A 14400-nucleotide genomic window follows, 5' to 3' on the forward strand; every position below is an offset into this window, starting at 1 on the left:
CTCTGATATACAAGTTGCCGGTACTAAACCAGAACATTGAAGATAATAGCAAAAACACCACCCGGTTTCTAGTTTTGAGCAAACGGGCACTTGAAGATGACAATGAAAAATTTCCGTATATAACTTCGGTCATGTTCACATTGAAAAATGACGATCCTGGCACCTTGTGTGGAGCGTTAGACTCGTTTCGCCAGCATGGTGTCAACCTTACAGCCATCAGTCTGCGGCCTTCTCACATAAAACAGTGGCAGTATGTTTTTTTCGTGGAGATCATCGGATCGGAACGAGATGAAAATGTGCAACAAAGTCTTTCCAGTCTCCGCCAAGATTGCAATGTGGTGATCGTGGGCTCTTTTCGGCGCTGTGGACGCTACTACGAACCAAGCGAATAGCAAACTAGAATAAAAATACAGACGCATGTTCAGATTACACACATCTTCAATTACTAACCTTCTTCAATTACTACACACCTCTTTATACCTCCCACATCTCCATTCAATACCTAGATCTATCTAATTCCCAAACTTCTGGTACGTCCATTCCCGGTTATCCAACGGACATACGTGCCTAGACTTGAGCCATCTCTGGATACAGTGCAAGTGAAACGCATGGTTACATACGCCCCAGGCTGCTATGCAATCATCATTTCCATTAACAAGGGTATTAGGTTGGCATTCAATACATGGTTCCATCAAGTGGTTTCTGCAAATAGCACATGTTTCCACCACGATATCTGAGTTAGTTTTGGTTTCAAAACACTTAAAAGTAATACGTACCCCACAGCCAGAATGCAACGGCCGTCCATTTCTTGACCTCGAATCTCTGTTTCACCTTTTTTTCTTCATCTTCTTCTTCATGATCTGGGTTAGTAGCTGGCCCCGGATGCCGAAAATCCCCATACGTACGGCTATCTATGTCCATGCGGTCATTTTCATCACTCATATTAAGTTGACTTTTGACGTTTCTTACAAATGCGAATAAAAACCACCGCGGTGCGCACCAAAACTATCTTGACCCACCATGTCAGAAAACGAGGACTTGATATCTTCGTTGTATCCTCCGCCCCCACCGTACTTCAAGTTCTTCACGGAAGAAAACAGAGCTAAACTCGAAGCCTGGCAAAAGGACCACGATGGAAAAGAACAACTGGTACCTGAACCTCCAGGCGAATTGAAATTTCTTGTGCCTCCAAAACAACCAGAGGGAACCCATTACCGAGGCTATGGAAGCTTGTGGTCCTTTGAGGACAAATTGCCCAGTCTCGAGGACCTGGGATGGAAAAAATTGTACGAGTCGGTCGATGACCAAGATACCAGCAGAGCCAAAATCCACGAATTACACAAACTTACCGACTCCCTCCTACTTTGTTTTCTCGAGCTCATTGGTATCATGTCAATTGAGCCCCAGCAGTTTCACGTAAAGATCGAAGACCTCAAATTAATACTCATCAACATCAACCACATTCTCAACACATATCGTCCTCACCAGTCGCGAGAGAGTTTGATAATGTTGCTACGGCAAAACATAGAACAGAAGCGGTCTGAAATAACAGAAATCGACAAAACTTGCGACAGTATTCGACAGAGAATAGAGGCAATCATGGACCAAGACACAGGCCAGTCTGAAGTAGTTGAGCCTTCTTCTGAAAAACCCAATCGCCAGGCAATTGTGTCTGAGATCTTAACCAACTTTAGGGAGAATTCGCAATAGTCGCTGTATTATACATAGTCTAAAAGAGATCCAACAAGTCATTTGTGTCCTTCCTTTCTGTGTTTGTAGCTGGCTTGGGCTGTGGGGGTCCGAACAAGTTCAATATGTCATTGGTCGATTGGGTGGTCAGGCTGCCCTGGTTGTCGCCAGGTGTTATAAATAAGTCGTTCAACTCGTCCAACAATGACGGAGCGGCATCCGAAGCCTCGGTTCCTTCGTCATCGAAATCGAGCAAGTTCTCATTTTTGGCATTATTAATGATCTCTTGTTTGGCCAACTTGGTGAGATCACGAATGTTACCGCTCTTAGCCGCCTTGGAGGTACCCGTGCCGGCTCTCTTGTAAGCACTGGGGTCGATGAATGTGGAGGCAGGTTTATGGTAAACCGATGCCAAAGTAGATAAATCGTTGATCAACGACTCCAAAACCACCGGATTGAACGACGCTATTGTGGTATCAATACGAGGCAATTTGGCCATAATGACCTTTTGCTGGGCATCCGTCGATGAAGATGAAAGTAATCTCCAGTAAATGTATGCTTTGTCTCTGACGTCGGCATTTTCACATTCTTTGGTGGCTAATTCTAGCACCTTTTGAAGTTGGTTGGAGTAACTAGAGTCGTTCGTAGAGAGATTAATCTTCACCACAGACGTGAGAATGTTCAATTGTAATTGCGATTCGTACTCGAGGAATCCATCCACGAGTGCATCCACCTTGGAGTGAAGTTGTGAAAAATACTTTGGGTACTCACCAATGAGCCATATGTAGCCAGCAAGGGCTTCGGAGGTGGTGAGGTCTTCGACATGGTTGGAAATGACCGGCACTATGAGTGTGATCAAGTCGTTCTTTCCAGGGTATCGTCTAAGAATGTTTGTCAATGCAACCACTGCCTCGTTTATGACCAAATCTCCGCCTCGCTGGTCGATCAAAGTACACAAAAGATTGACGGCTTTCACCACACACACGCTGAGTTTGATTGCGACCGAACCCACCGACTTTATAGCCTTGGTGACGAGAGTGGGTTCGAATTCCATGGCATACTCTTTGAGTTCACCGAGTAAAAGTCCAGCATTGGAATCGTTAGCAAGGCGAACCATAATTTCAAGTTTCTCCAACTTGAGGTACAACGGATCGGAGTACTTGATGAAAAATACTCGAAGTTCCTTGGAGAGAATCTGGGGATGTTTTTCGAGGATGATGCGAATGTTCTTCATACCGACGTACTGTGCCTCTGGAATAGATGACGACACGAGAGAAACCAAAGGAGCAGAAAGCTTTTTAAGAATAGCAGGTTTCAGCGGCACTTTGTCAACGTGGCGAAGAATCGTCTTGATAGATGTCAACACCACGGAGGGATTTACATGCTGCAATTGCGGTACAACCCGCTCGATGATATGACCAGCTTCCGCTGGAGTTGGCGCCTCGTACTCGTTTAACGTGGTAAGTACCGTAATACGACCCCACTCTGTGCACTCGTTCAAGCACATGAGGAGGTTCTTGATGATCTCTGGAGTTATGTCCAACACGTTCAAGTTGGGGTCCGAATTCATGTCTCTGATCTCATACAAGGAGTTGAGAGAGTTGGCTACAACCATTGGGTTGGGATCGTTGATCAATTTCTTCAACTCGTCCACAAATCCAAATTCAACACATACTTGAGGGTTCAAATCAAACAACTTTGCAACACAAATGGCGGCTGTTTTCCGCACGTATGGATTGTCGTCGGCAAGAGTCTTCGAAAGCGGTATTTCCATGTAATCGACCATTTTGTCCACACGAATACATCCCATTGTCCGTATCGCCAACGCCCTGATTAATGGGTTAGGATCTTCGGTATCCTGAATAAATGTATTCACAGCCAAGATACATAGTTCCGGATGAGACTTGGCATAGTTCATGAGATAGAGATACACGAGTTTTTTCTGCTCCAAATCATAGGTAGCAATGTTTTTTAGAACGTCGGGAAACAACAGCGACACATCCTTGCCCACTGTCATTGCCTGGATCACCCTTTGAATGGCATCTTTTCGCTCATGCTTGTACTGAGACACGAGTCCGGACTTCAATTCGAAGGTTTCTCCCTTCTTCGGGCCCTTGAGGAAACTAAGGATCTTCTTTTCAAGAGACATGTAAGTAATGCTGGCGCGGACGGTTTTTGAATCTCAGGCGCGGTCACGTGCAGTGGAGGAGGAAATAAAGAAGGGTATTGGGAAAGAAAAGGAGGAGAGGGAAAAAAAAACATTGATTCAGAAGGGTTGTAGTGGCCAAAGTTATCTCGATTGTCTCTTTTTCTCGTTTTCTTATTATTTAAAAATTTAATTTTCCTTTTTGGTACTTTTCCTGTCTCGTTCTCATTTTGCAATTCTACAAAATTTCGCGAAACCTCACAATTTCCATTTTCATAACTATGTCGCGTACAATGTGAAATTATTCTAGCTTATTATGCCCGGCGGGTGCTATGGTCGTAGAAAACGTATATATACAGAGGAGTTTTCTGACGAAGAAGAAGAGAAGTCAGACTCGTCTTGGACGACAATACAGCCACTTAAAATCGACTTTGGAACTACAATAAACGCAACGTATTCGCGTCAAAGTCAACGAAATAAAGTCGAAAGAGTCACGAATGTGATACTAGAGTCTCCAACAAGAACCGAAAGAGTCGTTGACGTGTTCAGCTCCAGTCCTACAAAATTCTCTCGTTCTAAAGGTGAGTATACTCCTCCAACTTCACCCATAAGAAATGAAGAAAAACAAATAGAGACCAAGGAGCCAAAAGAAACGGTGACAAAAGAGGAGCTTTCAGCAAAAGAAGAGATCAAGAATTCACGTTCTTCAAAAGAAGTGAGTGCTTGGGACGACTTGTTCGGCACAATTGAACCCAAGTCTCCTATGACCAGACAGCTTACCGATAAAATATCTGACCAAAATTCCCTTCCAATAGATATCAAAGCATTGGTACAGTCCATGTGTGTTCCAGTTGAGACCAAAGCCACCATTTTGAAAAAACTACCAAATTCAAAAGAGGCTCAAATACTGTCTCCGTCCACTCCTATCCGTTCAGTTTCCGGTCACAGAACGTACGGCGACACCCGCAGCTTTCTCGCAGACAGAATCTTCGACGTGGCTACAGAACAGTCACAAATGATCAGTGATACCCATGATTACGAGTCTGTTGAAACCCACTCTAAAGCAGATTTCGATATGCGTATCCTTGGACTGCTCCAGCGACGTCGTGACGACATCAAGGAGTTCTTGGAAGGTTTGGTAGTGAAGCGTGGAAAACCTATAGAAGCCGCTAATCAAATGCTTCTAGAGTGCTTGGTAGCAATCTGCCGTAATATAAAGTCACATTCAGTGGTACCAGACGACAGAATTGTGGCTCGACTACAAATACTTTGCAACAAATTCAGCAACCAAAATGATTCAGGATCGCTCGTGATTGCAAAGTTGATTTCAGTTTCCTTCTTTTACATGTTAAAACTACCGAAAGTCAAAATCTTGCAGTCTTTATCCACTACCACCATCAACGACATTATGATGGCTGCAAAAAAGCCATTCAAAACCGAAAAGCTACAGGTTCTGAAAATTGCATTGGAAAGCTTACAACAATTCATTTGTGAGTTACCACCACAAAAAGAGATGGTTCTGTCGTTGGTAGAATCTCTTCATCCACAACCACACTGACTTACATAATCGCTCCATCGAAATTTCAGCATGGACTTGAACCACTTAGTTGCCCAAAATCCGCAACTCAACCCATACTATCGCGATGGTTCTTACGATTTCAGCACTACAGAGGGCCAGTGCTTGATAGCTGAAGCCTACTTGAATACCTATTGTGGCCTAAAAGTGAGTCTTGATCGCAGAAAATTGTGTCCTCGAATTCCCAACCGATTATCCTATTTAAACTGGTGTGAAGGAGCAGCAAGTGTAATAAGCGAATTTGAAACTGCCCAATTGGTTATTGACATTGGAACAGGTTCTAGTGCTATATATCCATTATTGGGTGTTAGTCGGCATCCCAGAGCTTCGCTTTATTGGCACTGAAATTGATCCGGAGTCAATAACATGGGCCCAAAAAATTGTCAAGGAGAACAACATTGAAAACAGAATATGCATTTTGGGTAGTACATCTCGGCCAAAGTTTCCCCGTGTTGATGAACAAATTAGGTATACCATGTGCAATCCTCCATTCTACGCTAATAGTGACGACTTGTACGAGAGAAGCAAATTCAAGAATCTGAAACCAAACGAGCTTTTGAGTAGCCATTCGGAGATGTTTTACGAAGGGGGAGAAGTCCAGTTTATCAAAGACCTTTTGGATGATAGCATTAAGCTTGCAAAGGAAAAACCGGAAACAGTCAAAACGTGCTGGTTTCTGTCTCAAATCGGCATAAGAAGCAATTGTTTTAAGGTTGAATCGGCATTAAACGAGGCTAAAGCGGCCAAAAAGATCACGCAATTTCGAATCGACAAGCTCCAAACCCCCGGAAGTTCCACCAGTAGATGGGTCGTTGCATGGTCAACTCATTGGTGGAGGTGGCCGGCAGGCAAAGCCATCTACACTGTAAAGCTCGATATAAAGAAAGTTCACCACGACATTGTTCGGAAACTCGAAAAAGAATTGGCTGCAATTGAAAAGTACTACCCTCAATTGGCATGCAATTTGCAGTTATCGTGTGAAAAACTTGTTGTACGTACTACTGTACCTTTCTGGACCCGCAAATTTCGCCGAGCATCTTCACGCCGAGAAAAAGTTCCACCTACAGTGAGCAATATTTTCGCAATCGAGGCCACCCGTATACAGTGGGTGCATGGCTGCGACTTCCAGATTTTCTACTCATTCTGCAAGTTTATTTTGGTTTTGAGCGAACAATCGGAAGCAACGTTGGAAGCCCTGTCCCTAAATGGCCCAAACGGGGAAATCCGACGGATCCATATACAGGAGTGAGACACTTCCTTCCAGGTCCAATAAATGAAAACCGAATGAAAATGGCGGTTCTGGTGGCTATTGAAAGCCCATGATAAACGATTATATCCCTGATCATCCGGTCCACTGGGGTACAACTAAAATTTATCATTTCTTGTTTTGCGCATGTGGCCAGATACTTGACGTTTTGAGTACCCGAAAATTCCGAATATGCCGTGCTCAGTAAATTCAATGCATATAAACGGCTGACTTGCGAGCAATTTGAATTATATCGGTATGCTCGTTTTATCCTCCTGTCACTACAAATTGAAGAGAGCTTATCAGCTTTATTATTACAGTTTTCCACTTCCAGTGCTTACCAGAAATGAAAGTATTATATTCAATTCCATTTCTTTAGTGCTCTTGTTGCTTGGAGCATACTGGTTTGTGTTCAAAGTACCCTCCTTCTTGATGAAGTCTGCTGAGAATCTCCATTACTACCTTACTGGATCCACTGTATCCATCAGTGTTGCATTGAGTTTGGCATTAACAAGCAATATAATCCCCCAATTTTCACGTCTCACGCTGCCACCAAAGTTGAGTAATACAACCGTACCTACAAATAAGCTTCAAGACTTCAAAGGAGCCATGCAAAAAAAGGCATATACTTTATGAACCGAATAATCCCCAATCTTCAACCTTGAAGCTTTTGCATGCTTGCTTTATAGTGACATAATGATTTTTAATGTGACCTGTGACCAATTCTTTAACATTGCTTTGCTCTAGTTTTTCTTGTTCGCTACTTGTGAGCGGAATATTCATAGTAACCAACACATCGGTCTCTACTTTGGAGAGTCTAATGAGTCCCACAATCGTAAGAAGTTTGTTTTGTTGTGATGCCACAAGAAACAAATGGACATCGCCAGTCGATTCCATGGTCTCAATGGTGTCCACATGGTCCAATATATCGGAAACATGGACCTTGATGGCATTTTCAATTTTCTCGGGCACCATCTCCAAAAGGTCAAAGATTATATTTACATCAGTATCTTTTGTTTCGCCTTCAAATATAAACACTTCCTGAGTGTCCGGCACCTGGCGGAACTTCAGGACATCGACAGCTGGTGGCAAGTCGACTGAAACAGCACCGCCGTAAAGTTTCATGATTACCTCAAAATGAAAATTGACTAGCCGCACTGGTAAACATTTTGTTTCCTGCACACCAACGTGCGCTTCCACAGCGTTAGTTTTTTTTGGTGTAAATCACGTCAAACTCGCGGGCACTTTCATGAAAAATTCAAGGAGGAGGCTGGTCACTTTGGCTATACTAGCTCTCATCGTCCTCCTGGCGGTGGGAATTGTTGCATTTTCTCGCTCAAAACCTTCGCTCAACCTCAAAAATGACAACTCTCTCTTCTCTTTGCTTTCGTCTCAGTCGGAAAAATCTCAAGAAGAGCTTGTGGCGCGTCTTGAAAAGCTCACTAGAAAGCTCACCAGCGATCAGGACGCCAGACTCCTGCTGTTGGAAAAACAAAACGCCGAGTTGTTGCGACAAATACGACTTCTCCGATCACCTCCACCATCGGCAACGATCCGGGAAAAATTGGCACATCTTTATCCATACGACCCCTCGGTGAGGTTCCCGGCGTATATTTGGCAGACCTGGAAACATGGGCTCAATGACGAAAGATTTGATGAAAAGTATCGTGAGGGAGAAACGCAATGGGCAATGAAAAATCCCGGGTTTGTCCACGAACTTTTCAACGACGATACCTCCTACGCCGTGGTCAGGCACCACTTTCAGGCAATTCCAGAAATTATCGACGCATACGAGGCGCTTCCAGAGGTGATTTTGAGAATGGATTTTTTCCGCTATCTAATACTTTTTGCCAAGGGAGGTGTTTATGCCGACATTGATACCTATCCATTGCAGCCGATTCCAAATTGGATCCCAGAAAACGTGGGGGCAGACGAGATAGGTATCATTGCTGCTATTGGTTTGGACTCAAACCTGCCCCGTTGGCGTGAAGAAGCAGCCAGAAGACTAGAGTTCAGCCAGGCGATTATACAATGTAAACCGGGCCATCCAGTTCTTAGAGAAATCATCTCCAATATTGTCCAGCATACCCAAGAAAGAAAACGGAAGGATACTCTCAAAGTCGAAGGAAGCTCGAACCAAAAAGGTTTGGCTATCAGCCAATGGACCGGTACAGGCAGATGGACAGACACCATCCTTGGTTACTTCAATGACTACATTCAATCGTCTATTTATCATGAAATCACATGGAAAGAATTCCACGACTTGCAAGTTCCCAAACTAGTGAGTGACATTCTTGTTCTTCCAATCAAATCCTTTGCTCTGACAGAAGAGATACCTAAAGACGGCAAGGTGGAGGATCCTTTAGCATTTGCCAAGCACTATCAAGGAAAGATTTGGAAAACTACATAAACATGAAATGCATATCGCTATTAGTGGGTGTTTAGATGTAGAGCTGTTCGTTTCAGCACACCGGTTGCGATAATCGACCAACAAGAAATGGCACGCCATCGTACGACATTGTACCTCCATACCGACGTTGACGTCGAGGAATCAATAGAAAATGTCAACTCAAAGGAATTGACCCTCCAATTTGACCAAGCTACCCGCGAAGACAGACACATTATGCCCCACCCCGGATTCAAGTATATCCGGTCGATGAGAATACACTCGATAACTAAACCTTCCGAGGGCTCCATATTCAATTATTACTATCAGCCTGGAACCAGTATCTACATCTATCCAAAAAATCTCGATGGCGCCAGCAAGCAGGAGTTTTTTGATGAGGCCAGCGAGTTCGCTAGTCAGCTAGGATTGTCAGTGGACCACGAATGGATTCTTTCCACCAACTCATTCTACTTTTACCTGCCAAAAGTAGATATGGATGCAACCACCAAATACCTTTCTTCGCTTGTTGGCAACTTTCTGGAGCCTTGGTCTAACTTGGACCTATACTTCACCGACAATGAGGTCACAATCAAGACCTTAAAAGACGCTCATGGAGGTGCAAAATTCAGAAAGTCGTCAGACAATCAAGAGATTGGTGTTTTCAAAGTGGAACCAGGAATAAGTACCTATGATGATTTGGCCTTGACAGGTTTCAGGGTCGTGTTTAATGATGATGACGAAAAAAATGTTCACAAGACTCTATTCCATATCAAGCCTCGTCACAGACAACTCTCTACTGCACAACATTTTGTGTCAGTTGAGCCCAATGGACTTCATCCATTGTTGCAAAGCACCCTCAATAATATTCCCGAAGTTGCCAGCGACGAGGATGTGGAAAGATGTGGTTTGTACGGGTACTTGAGTCTTGACAAATCCCTCTTCGTTGACAAGAACAACCTTTCACCAGGAGTTTCAGTAGCGTTGAATTTCGGGCCCACCAACCTCGAGTTACCCGAATACGAAATACGGGAATGGGGTAACGAGCTTTTGTTCAAAATCGACAACAAAACTGGTGTTACGTTCGATCTCCATTCACGCTACCAATTGCCAGCTTACCAGTTGAAAACAAAAGTGGAAATCAGTGCGCCTCGCTTGTTCCTTGCTTGTGACGTAAAAGATGCTAATTTGTTATCAGCGTCGCCATTTGATAACAAACTTCCCTTGGGAGGCCACTACGAACGATTCTTCACTAATGACACAGTATACTACCATATCCCCATGGACAAGACCACGGTATCTGTGGAGATCCCAAATGCTAACATAGGCAACATGTATGTTGTCATTATCGCAACATTATTGGCCCTAGGTGTGGGTTTGATTTGGGTGTTGCGCAAGTTACTTTCAGCGGCATCGTCAATTGCATCAGTAGTTGATCCGCTAAAGAAAGACGAATAAATGTTTAGCCCATGATATCTTGATAAAGGTGCGATACTGCCTTTCCATCTAATTCCGTAGCATCAAGTTCTGTCTCAATGTTCTTTTTGTCAGTAGATGCTTTGATTTTGTACCTACCTTCTTGGCTCTGAGTAACTTCCAACTTTATACCAGTTTCCTGTAATATCTCTGTCATCTGCTTTATCCACTGAGCGCGAGACTGCTGTGGGTCTTGTTTAGTCGTAGTAGATTTCGATGCTGCATCGATATCATGATGAACCATTTCGAGCTGTTGGGATAATTTACTTATTTCATCTTGACGATCACGTTGAGCTTGTTTTCTGGCACTTAGGAGAGCTTCGACACGCGCTTGTTCGCTTTGGACACGCGCAAGCTTTTGTTGAGCGCTGCTACCTATATTGAAGAGATTGTCATCACCCACGTCTGGCTGGAGCATGGCGTCAACCAACTGAGGATCCTTCGGGAAAAGAGAACGCAAAGAAGACTCCATTTCTGAGATTTCTTTTAATATTTCGTCTGTATCGTTGAGTTTGACCTGAAGATCGTGGTACAAGGAAACATTTTGCGAGTTCTTTTCCTGGATATTTTGTATAGTAGTATTCAAAGAAGTCTTGTGAGACTTGAGTTCTGCCTTTTTTTCCCTGTTTTGTGTCTCGTACTCGTCAATGTCTTTCTGCTCAACGTACAACGGAGGCGAAGACAAGATCGCTCGGAGGAACTTTTCTCTTGTTTCTTGCTCCAAATACTGAAACTTGAGTTTTGCGAATTCTTCTTTTTTGAAGTTAATTTCCTCGTTTACCACCAATGGGTTTTCGACATGAGTGCCATCTGCGAGCTGCGTCTCCTCGATCTGTCGCTGCGCCGTAAGGAACTCTAGGTCTTGGGACCCTAAAGCTATAGATTGAGACATACTTGTTTGGATCGCGTGTAGTTTGTGTGGTTCTTATTTGTGTGTCTCTGTGCAGGAAAAGAGCTCAATAACAGGTGCGAAGCTAGCGGCTGGCAAGACGATAAGGAGATAATAAGCAGAAAATATGACAACAATGAAGCTGAAAGCCACTGGTTACTCCAGACTACTAGTCACTCCAAACTTGAATAATCTTCATTCAAAGTTTCAATTTGATTTTTCATGATTGGTGTGGAATTATTCGCGATCAGCGGTCCTGCAGCCGCTGATATGACGTCTCATTTTGCAGCCAGTCACGTACACATTTAATACTTTATAGGCAGCCCCAAAAAACCCTCATCATGGACCAGTCGCCAGAAATAACAAGTCTTGAGATCTACGAGCCCTTGCCACTTCCTTTAGTGGCTACAAGTGAAGAATTCGACGAGGTAATCAACGCACTCGATTCGGAATCGATAGTTGACACAGCCAGTTTGGTCAAAAGTTCTTCGTATTTATCGCTTGATCTCAAACGGAGTCTGCTCTTTGAGCCTGCCTACGCACCGCCACCACCGCCAAGAATAAAGCTAGAAAGCAAGAAGCAAGTGCAACCAAAGGTGGAACCACAAACATTAGTTTCTGACAACCGCCGCAACAGCATCTACACAATCGTGCTCAAAAAACGGTACTCGCAGATCCGCAGCTCACTCAAGTTGGGTCGCACCCAATCGCTGTCCACGACAAAGCCAAGACTCGAGCGCGCACTCGCCGCACTTCCACACGCCTTGTCGAGGTTATCAATAGAGCCAAGAAAACGCCTGCCTAATCGAACGTAGCTCACGTGACGCCCCGTACCAAGAAATCCAAAGTCGAACAACCGGTACTTTTAGTGTTGAAGCCGCCACATATCAAAACATGCCGTATTCTACAGGTAGAGGAGGCGCCGGTAACTTCCACAGCGCCGGCGAATCTCTGAAAGTTATCTCACCTTCAAATAGCTCCAACGATGCCCAGAACGGTCACCCACAACCCCAACCCCACAGTAAGCATGACAACAAGCATTATGTGTCTACGGGCCGAGGAGGAGCTGGCAACATCACTACTTCTGAAGATGCTCCGTCGCCGAAACTAGTTCCTCAAGGAAGCAATACTCCACAGCTCCACACCAACAAAGTGACCACTGGCCGCGGAGGGTACGGCAACATGGTCAGCAACGATAACCCCGAGCTTACAAGAAAGCTTCAGGACGTAGAGCACCAGGTGAGTCCCAAGGAGAATGAACTTTACACCCAAGCATCAAACCGGTCATTTTCTGTTGGCCGTGGTGGTTTTGGCAATGTTATTTCCCACACCAAATCGGGTACCAGTCAGAGGTCAGGAGGACTGAACGACCCTCCCAATCTCATGGCTGTCACCAGCCGGGGAAAGAAGCGGGTGGACCACAAGAAGGGGTTTATGCTGAAAATCAAGGAGATATTTCTGTAAAGAAGGAGGAAGGAGGTAGGAAGTGATGGAGAGTGATGAAGGAATAGTGATAAGGAAGATGGAAGCGGTTTGGAAGTGTATAGTTTGTCTAGATCTATGTCAATTATTAACAAGGTACTCCCTCACTTTGGTAAGCGCCTTGTACCTATGGCTGATTCCATTTTTCACGCTTTTATCAAGCTCAGCATAAGTCTTGTCAAACCCATCGGGTTCAAACACCGAATCCCATCCAAAGTTCGTAGGTCCCCTACTATCTACTATACGGCCATGGGTAATTCCTTGGAACAACTCCACCTTCTCTCCGGGTCCCGCACAGTATCCAAATGTACATATAGCCTTGGCACCTTTATCGTCAAATTTATAAAGCATGTCTACCAAACCTTGAAGTCCAATACTTTTTACAAACCACTTGATATATGGTCCTGGTAAATCATTAAAAGCATCGAATCCCAAACAGGTATCCTCTACCAACACTGGTCCGTTCAAAATCTCTGCTGCTGACTTGGCTTTGTGGATGGTGACTTCTTCGATGGAGCCTTGAAGTTCGTCCAAATCAAGAGATTTGTTTGTTATAAGGTACTTTCCCACCTTGGCCCCATCTGGGGAGTCCCCAGTGGCGAGAATGGCCACTACTTCTTTGAGCTTGTTGGCATTTCCTGTGACAAAAGTTATGGTGGACATAATGAGCGATGAGTGAGTGAGAGTGAGAAGAATGGAAAATGGAAAATGGAAAATGGAGTGAAAATAAAAATGAATTGAGTTGTGAAGCTGAAGTTGAGAGTCAGAGCAGAATGAGAGCAGAGTTGAATGAAGAGTAGATTGTAATAAACTGTGGAAAAAAGAAGTTGAAACTACTTCTCTGAAGCCATTGATTCCAGTCTGCTTCAACGAATTAAACTTGACCAGTTTCCAATAAAAGTACCCTCATCTTTTATGTCCTACACTTGCCTCCTCTTCTGTCTATTCCTATTTACATTCTTACAATTTTCCTAACCTCTTCTTCAACGATCGCTGGGCTCTTCTTCTCTTTCTCAACTTGTGCTTTTTCATTTTCAATCGTCTTTTCCGCAACACCGAATCCATATACATAGTGTTGTCTTCTGGCTCGTGCCATACTCCCATATCAACCTCATTTACAATGGAAAATGTGCTGGATGATGCAATCTTCGCTACGGGTTTTTGAACTTCCCTGAATGCTGGCATAAAAGGTTTCGGAAGCATGCTACTGATCATGGAAGTATGGGCATTTCTCACCCCGGTTCTCCATGCCATCGGTCTCAACGCCCGGAGTGGGCCTAGAATCAGCCTTGCTAGCATTACTCGGTCTCCAACAAAATTTCCATTTCGATTGAGAAAGACGGCACGTGACCACTCCAGTTGCAAATTGGGACTTACTGCTTGAGCTTATCAAGTTCGAGTTCACGGCTCGAGTTCGTCAATCGGCACAATGCTACCGTTTGTCCTAATTTCCATTGTTTGGTTCTTTACAGTTTAATTAGTTTGTCAAAATTGCTATGCGATTGCAGCCTAT

The 14400-nt window shown here is 44.1% G+C and overlaps 11 protein-coding genes across 11 annotated transcripts; 7 read left to right on the top strand and 4 right to left on the bottom strand. All coding sequences in view use genetic code 12, as the record gives it.

Moving 5' to 3' along the window:
• Window positions 1-1020: 1020 nt before the first annotated feature.
• On the top strand, window positions 1021-1710 carry MED7 (mediator complex subunit; the record flags this gene model as incomplete). Its single annotated transcript, XM_001484880.1, has 1 exon — window positions 1021-1710. One exon carries the CDS (start codon window positions 1021-1023, stop codon window positions 1708-1710), a length of 690 nt encoding a protein of 229 aa, XP_001484930.2.
• Window positions 1711-1729: 19 nt separating this feature from the next.
• Window positions 1730-3838, bottom strand: APL2 (Apl2p; the record flags this gene model as incomplete). The annotated part of the gene is made up of 1 exon (XM_001484881.1): window positions 1730-3838. The coding sequence occupies one exon, from the start codon at window positions 3836-3838 to the stop codon at window positions 1730-1732; it is 2109 nt and encodes a 702-aa protein (XP_001484931.2).
• A 313-nt stretch (window positions 3839-4151) lies between these two features.
• Window positions 4152-5393, top strand: PGUG_02661 (uncharacterized protein; the record flags this gene model as incomplete). Its single annotated transcript, XM_001484882.1, has 1 exon — window positions 4152-5393. One exon carries the CDS (start codon window positions 4152-4154, stop codon window positions 5391-5393), a length of 1242 nt encoding a protein of 413 aa, XP_001484932.2.
• Window positions 5394-5886: 493 nt separating this feature from the next.
• Window positions 5887-6660, top strand: PGUG_02662 (uncharacterized protein; the record flags this gene model as incomplete). The annotated part of the gene is made up of 1 exon (XM_001484883.1): window positions 5887-6660. The coding sequence occupies one exon, from the start codon at window positions 5887-5889 to the stop codon at window positions 6658-6660; it is 774 nt and encodes a 257-aa protein (XP_001484933.2).
• A 627-nt stretch (window positions 6661-7287) lies between these two features.
• On the bottom strand, window positions 7288-7782 carry PGUG_02663 (Ran GTPase-binding protein; the record flags this gene model as incomplete). Its single annotated transcript, XM_001484884.1, has 1 exon — window positions 7288-7782. The coding sequence occupies one exon, from the start codon at window positions 7780-7782 to the stop codon at window positions 7288-7290; it is 495 nt and encodes a 164-aa protein (XP_001484934.2).
• Window positions 7783-7906: 124 nt separating this feature from the next.
• HOC1 (alpha-1,6-mannosyltransferase) lies at window positions 7907-9067 on the top strand (the record flags this gene model as incomplete). Its single annotated transcript, XM_001484885.1, has 1 exon — window positions 7907-9067. The coding sequence occupies one exon, from the start codon at window positions 7907-7909 to the stop codon at window positions 9065-9067; it is 1161 nt and encodes a 386-aa protein (XP_001484935.2).
• Window positions 9068-9154: 87 nt separating this feature from the next.
• PGUG_02665 (uncharacterized protein) lies at window positions 9155-10498 on the top strand (the record flags this gene model as incomplete). Its single annotated transcript, XM_001484886.1, has 1 exon — window positions 9155-10498. One exon carries the CDS (start codon window positions 9155-9157, stop codon window positions 10496-10498), a length of 1344 nt encoding a protein of 447 aa, XP_001484936.2.
• A 4-nt stretch (window positions 10499-10502) lies between these two features.
• PGUG_02666 (uncharacterized protein) lies at window positions 10503-11408 on the bottom strand (the record flags this gene model as incomplete). Its single annotated transcript, XM_001484887.1, has 1 exon — window positions 10503-11408. The coding sequence occupies one exon, from the start codon at window positions 11406-11408 to the stop codon at window positions 10503-10505; it is 906 nt and encodes a 301-aa protein (XP_001484937.1).
• A 338-nt stretch (window positions 11409-11746) lies between these two features.
• Window positions 11747-12220, top strand: PGUG_02667 (uncharacterized protein; the record flags this gene model as incomplete). The annotated part of the gene is made up of 1 exon (XM_001484888.1): window positions 11747-12220. One exon carries the CDS (start codon window positions 11747-11749, stop codon window positions 12218-12220), a length of 474 nt encoding a protein of 157 aa, XP_001484938.2.
• A 79-nt stretch (window positions 12221-12299) lies between these two features.
• On the top strand, window positions 12300-12869 carry PGUG_02668 (uncharacterized protein; the record flags this gene model as incomplete). Its single annotated transcript, XM_001484889.1, has 1 exon — window positions 12300-12869. The coding sequence occupies one exon, from the start codon at window positions 12300-12302 to the stop codon at window positions 12867-12869; it is 570 nt and encodes a 189-aa protein (XP_001484939.2).
• A 99-nt stretch (window positions 12870-12968) lies between these two features.
• Window positions 12969-13550, bottom strand: HAM1 (nucleoside triphosphate pyrophosphohydrolase; the record flags this gene model as incomplete). Its single annotated transcript, XM_001484890.1, has 1 exon — window positions 12969-13550. The coding sequence occupies one exon, from the start codon at window positions 13548-13550 to the stop codon at window positions 12969-12971; it is 582 nt and encodes a 193-aa protein (XP_001484940.1).
• Between the last annotated feature and the right edge of the window lie 850 nt (window positions 13551-14400).

Source organism: Meyerozyma guilliermondii, genomic scaffold (assembly GCF_000149425.1).
Source record: "Meyerozyma guilliermondii ATCC 6260 scaffold_3 genomic scaffold, whole genome shotgun sequence".
In the NCBI taxonomy this organism is placed as follows: domain Eukaryota; kingdom Fungi; phylum Ascomycota; class Pichiomycetes; order Serinales; family Debaryomycetaceae; genus Meyerozyma; species Meyerozyma guilliermondii.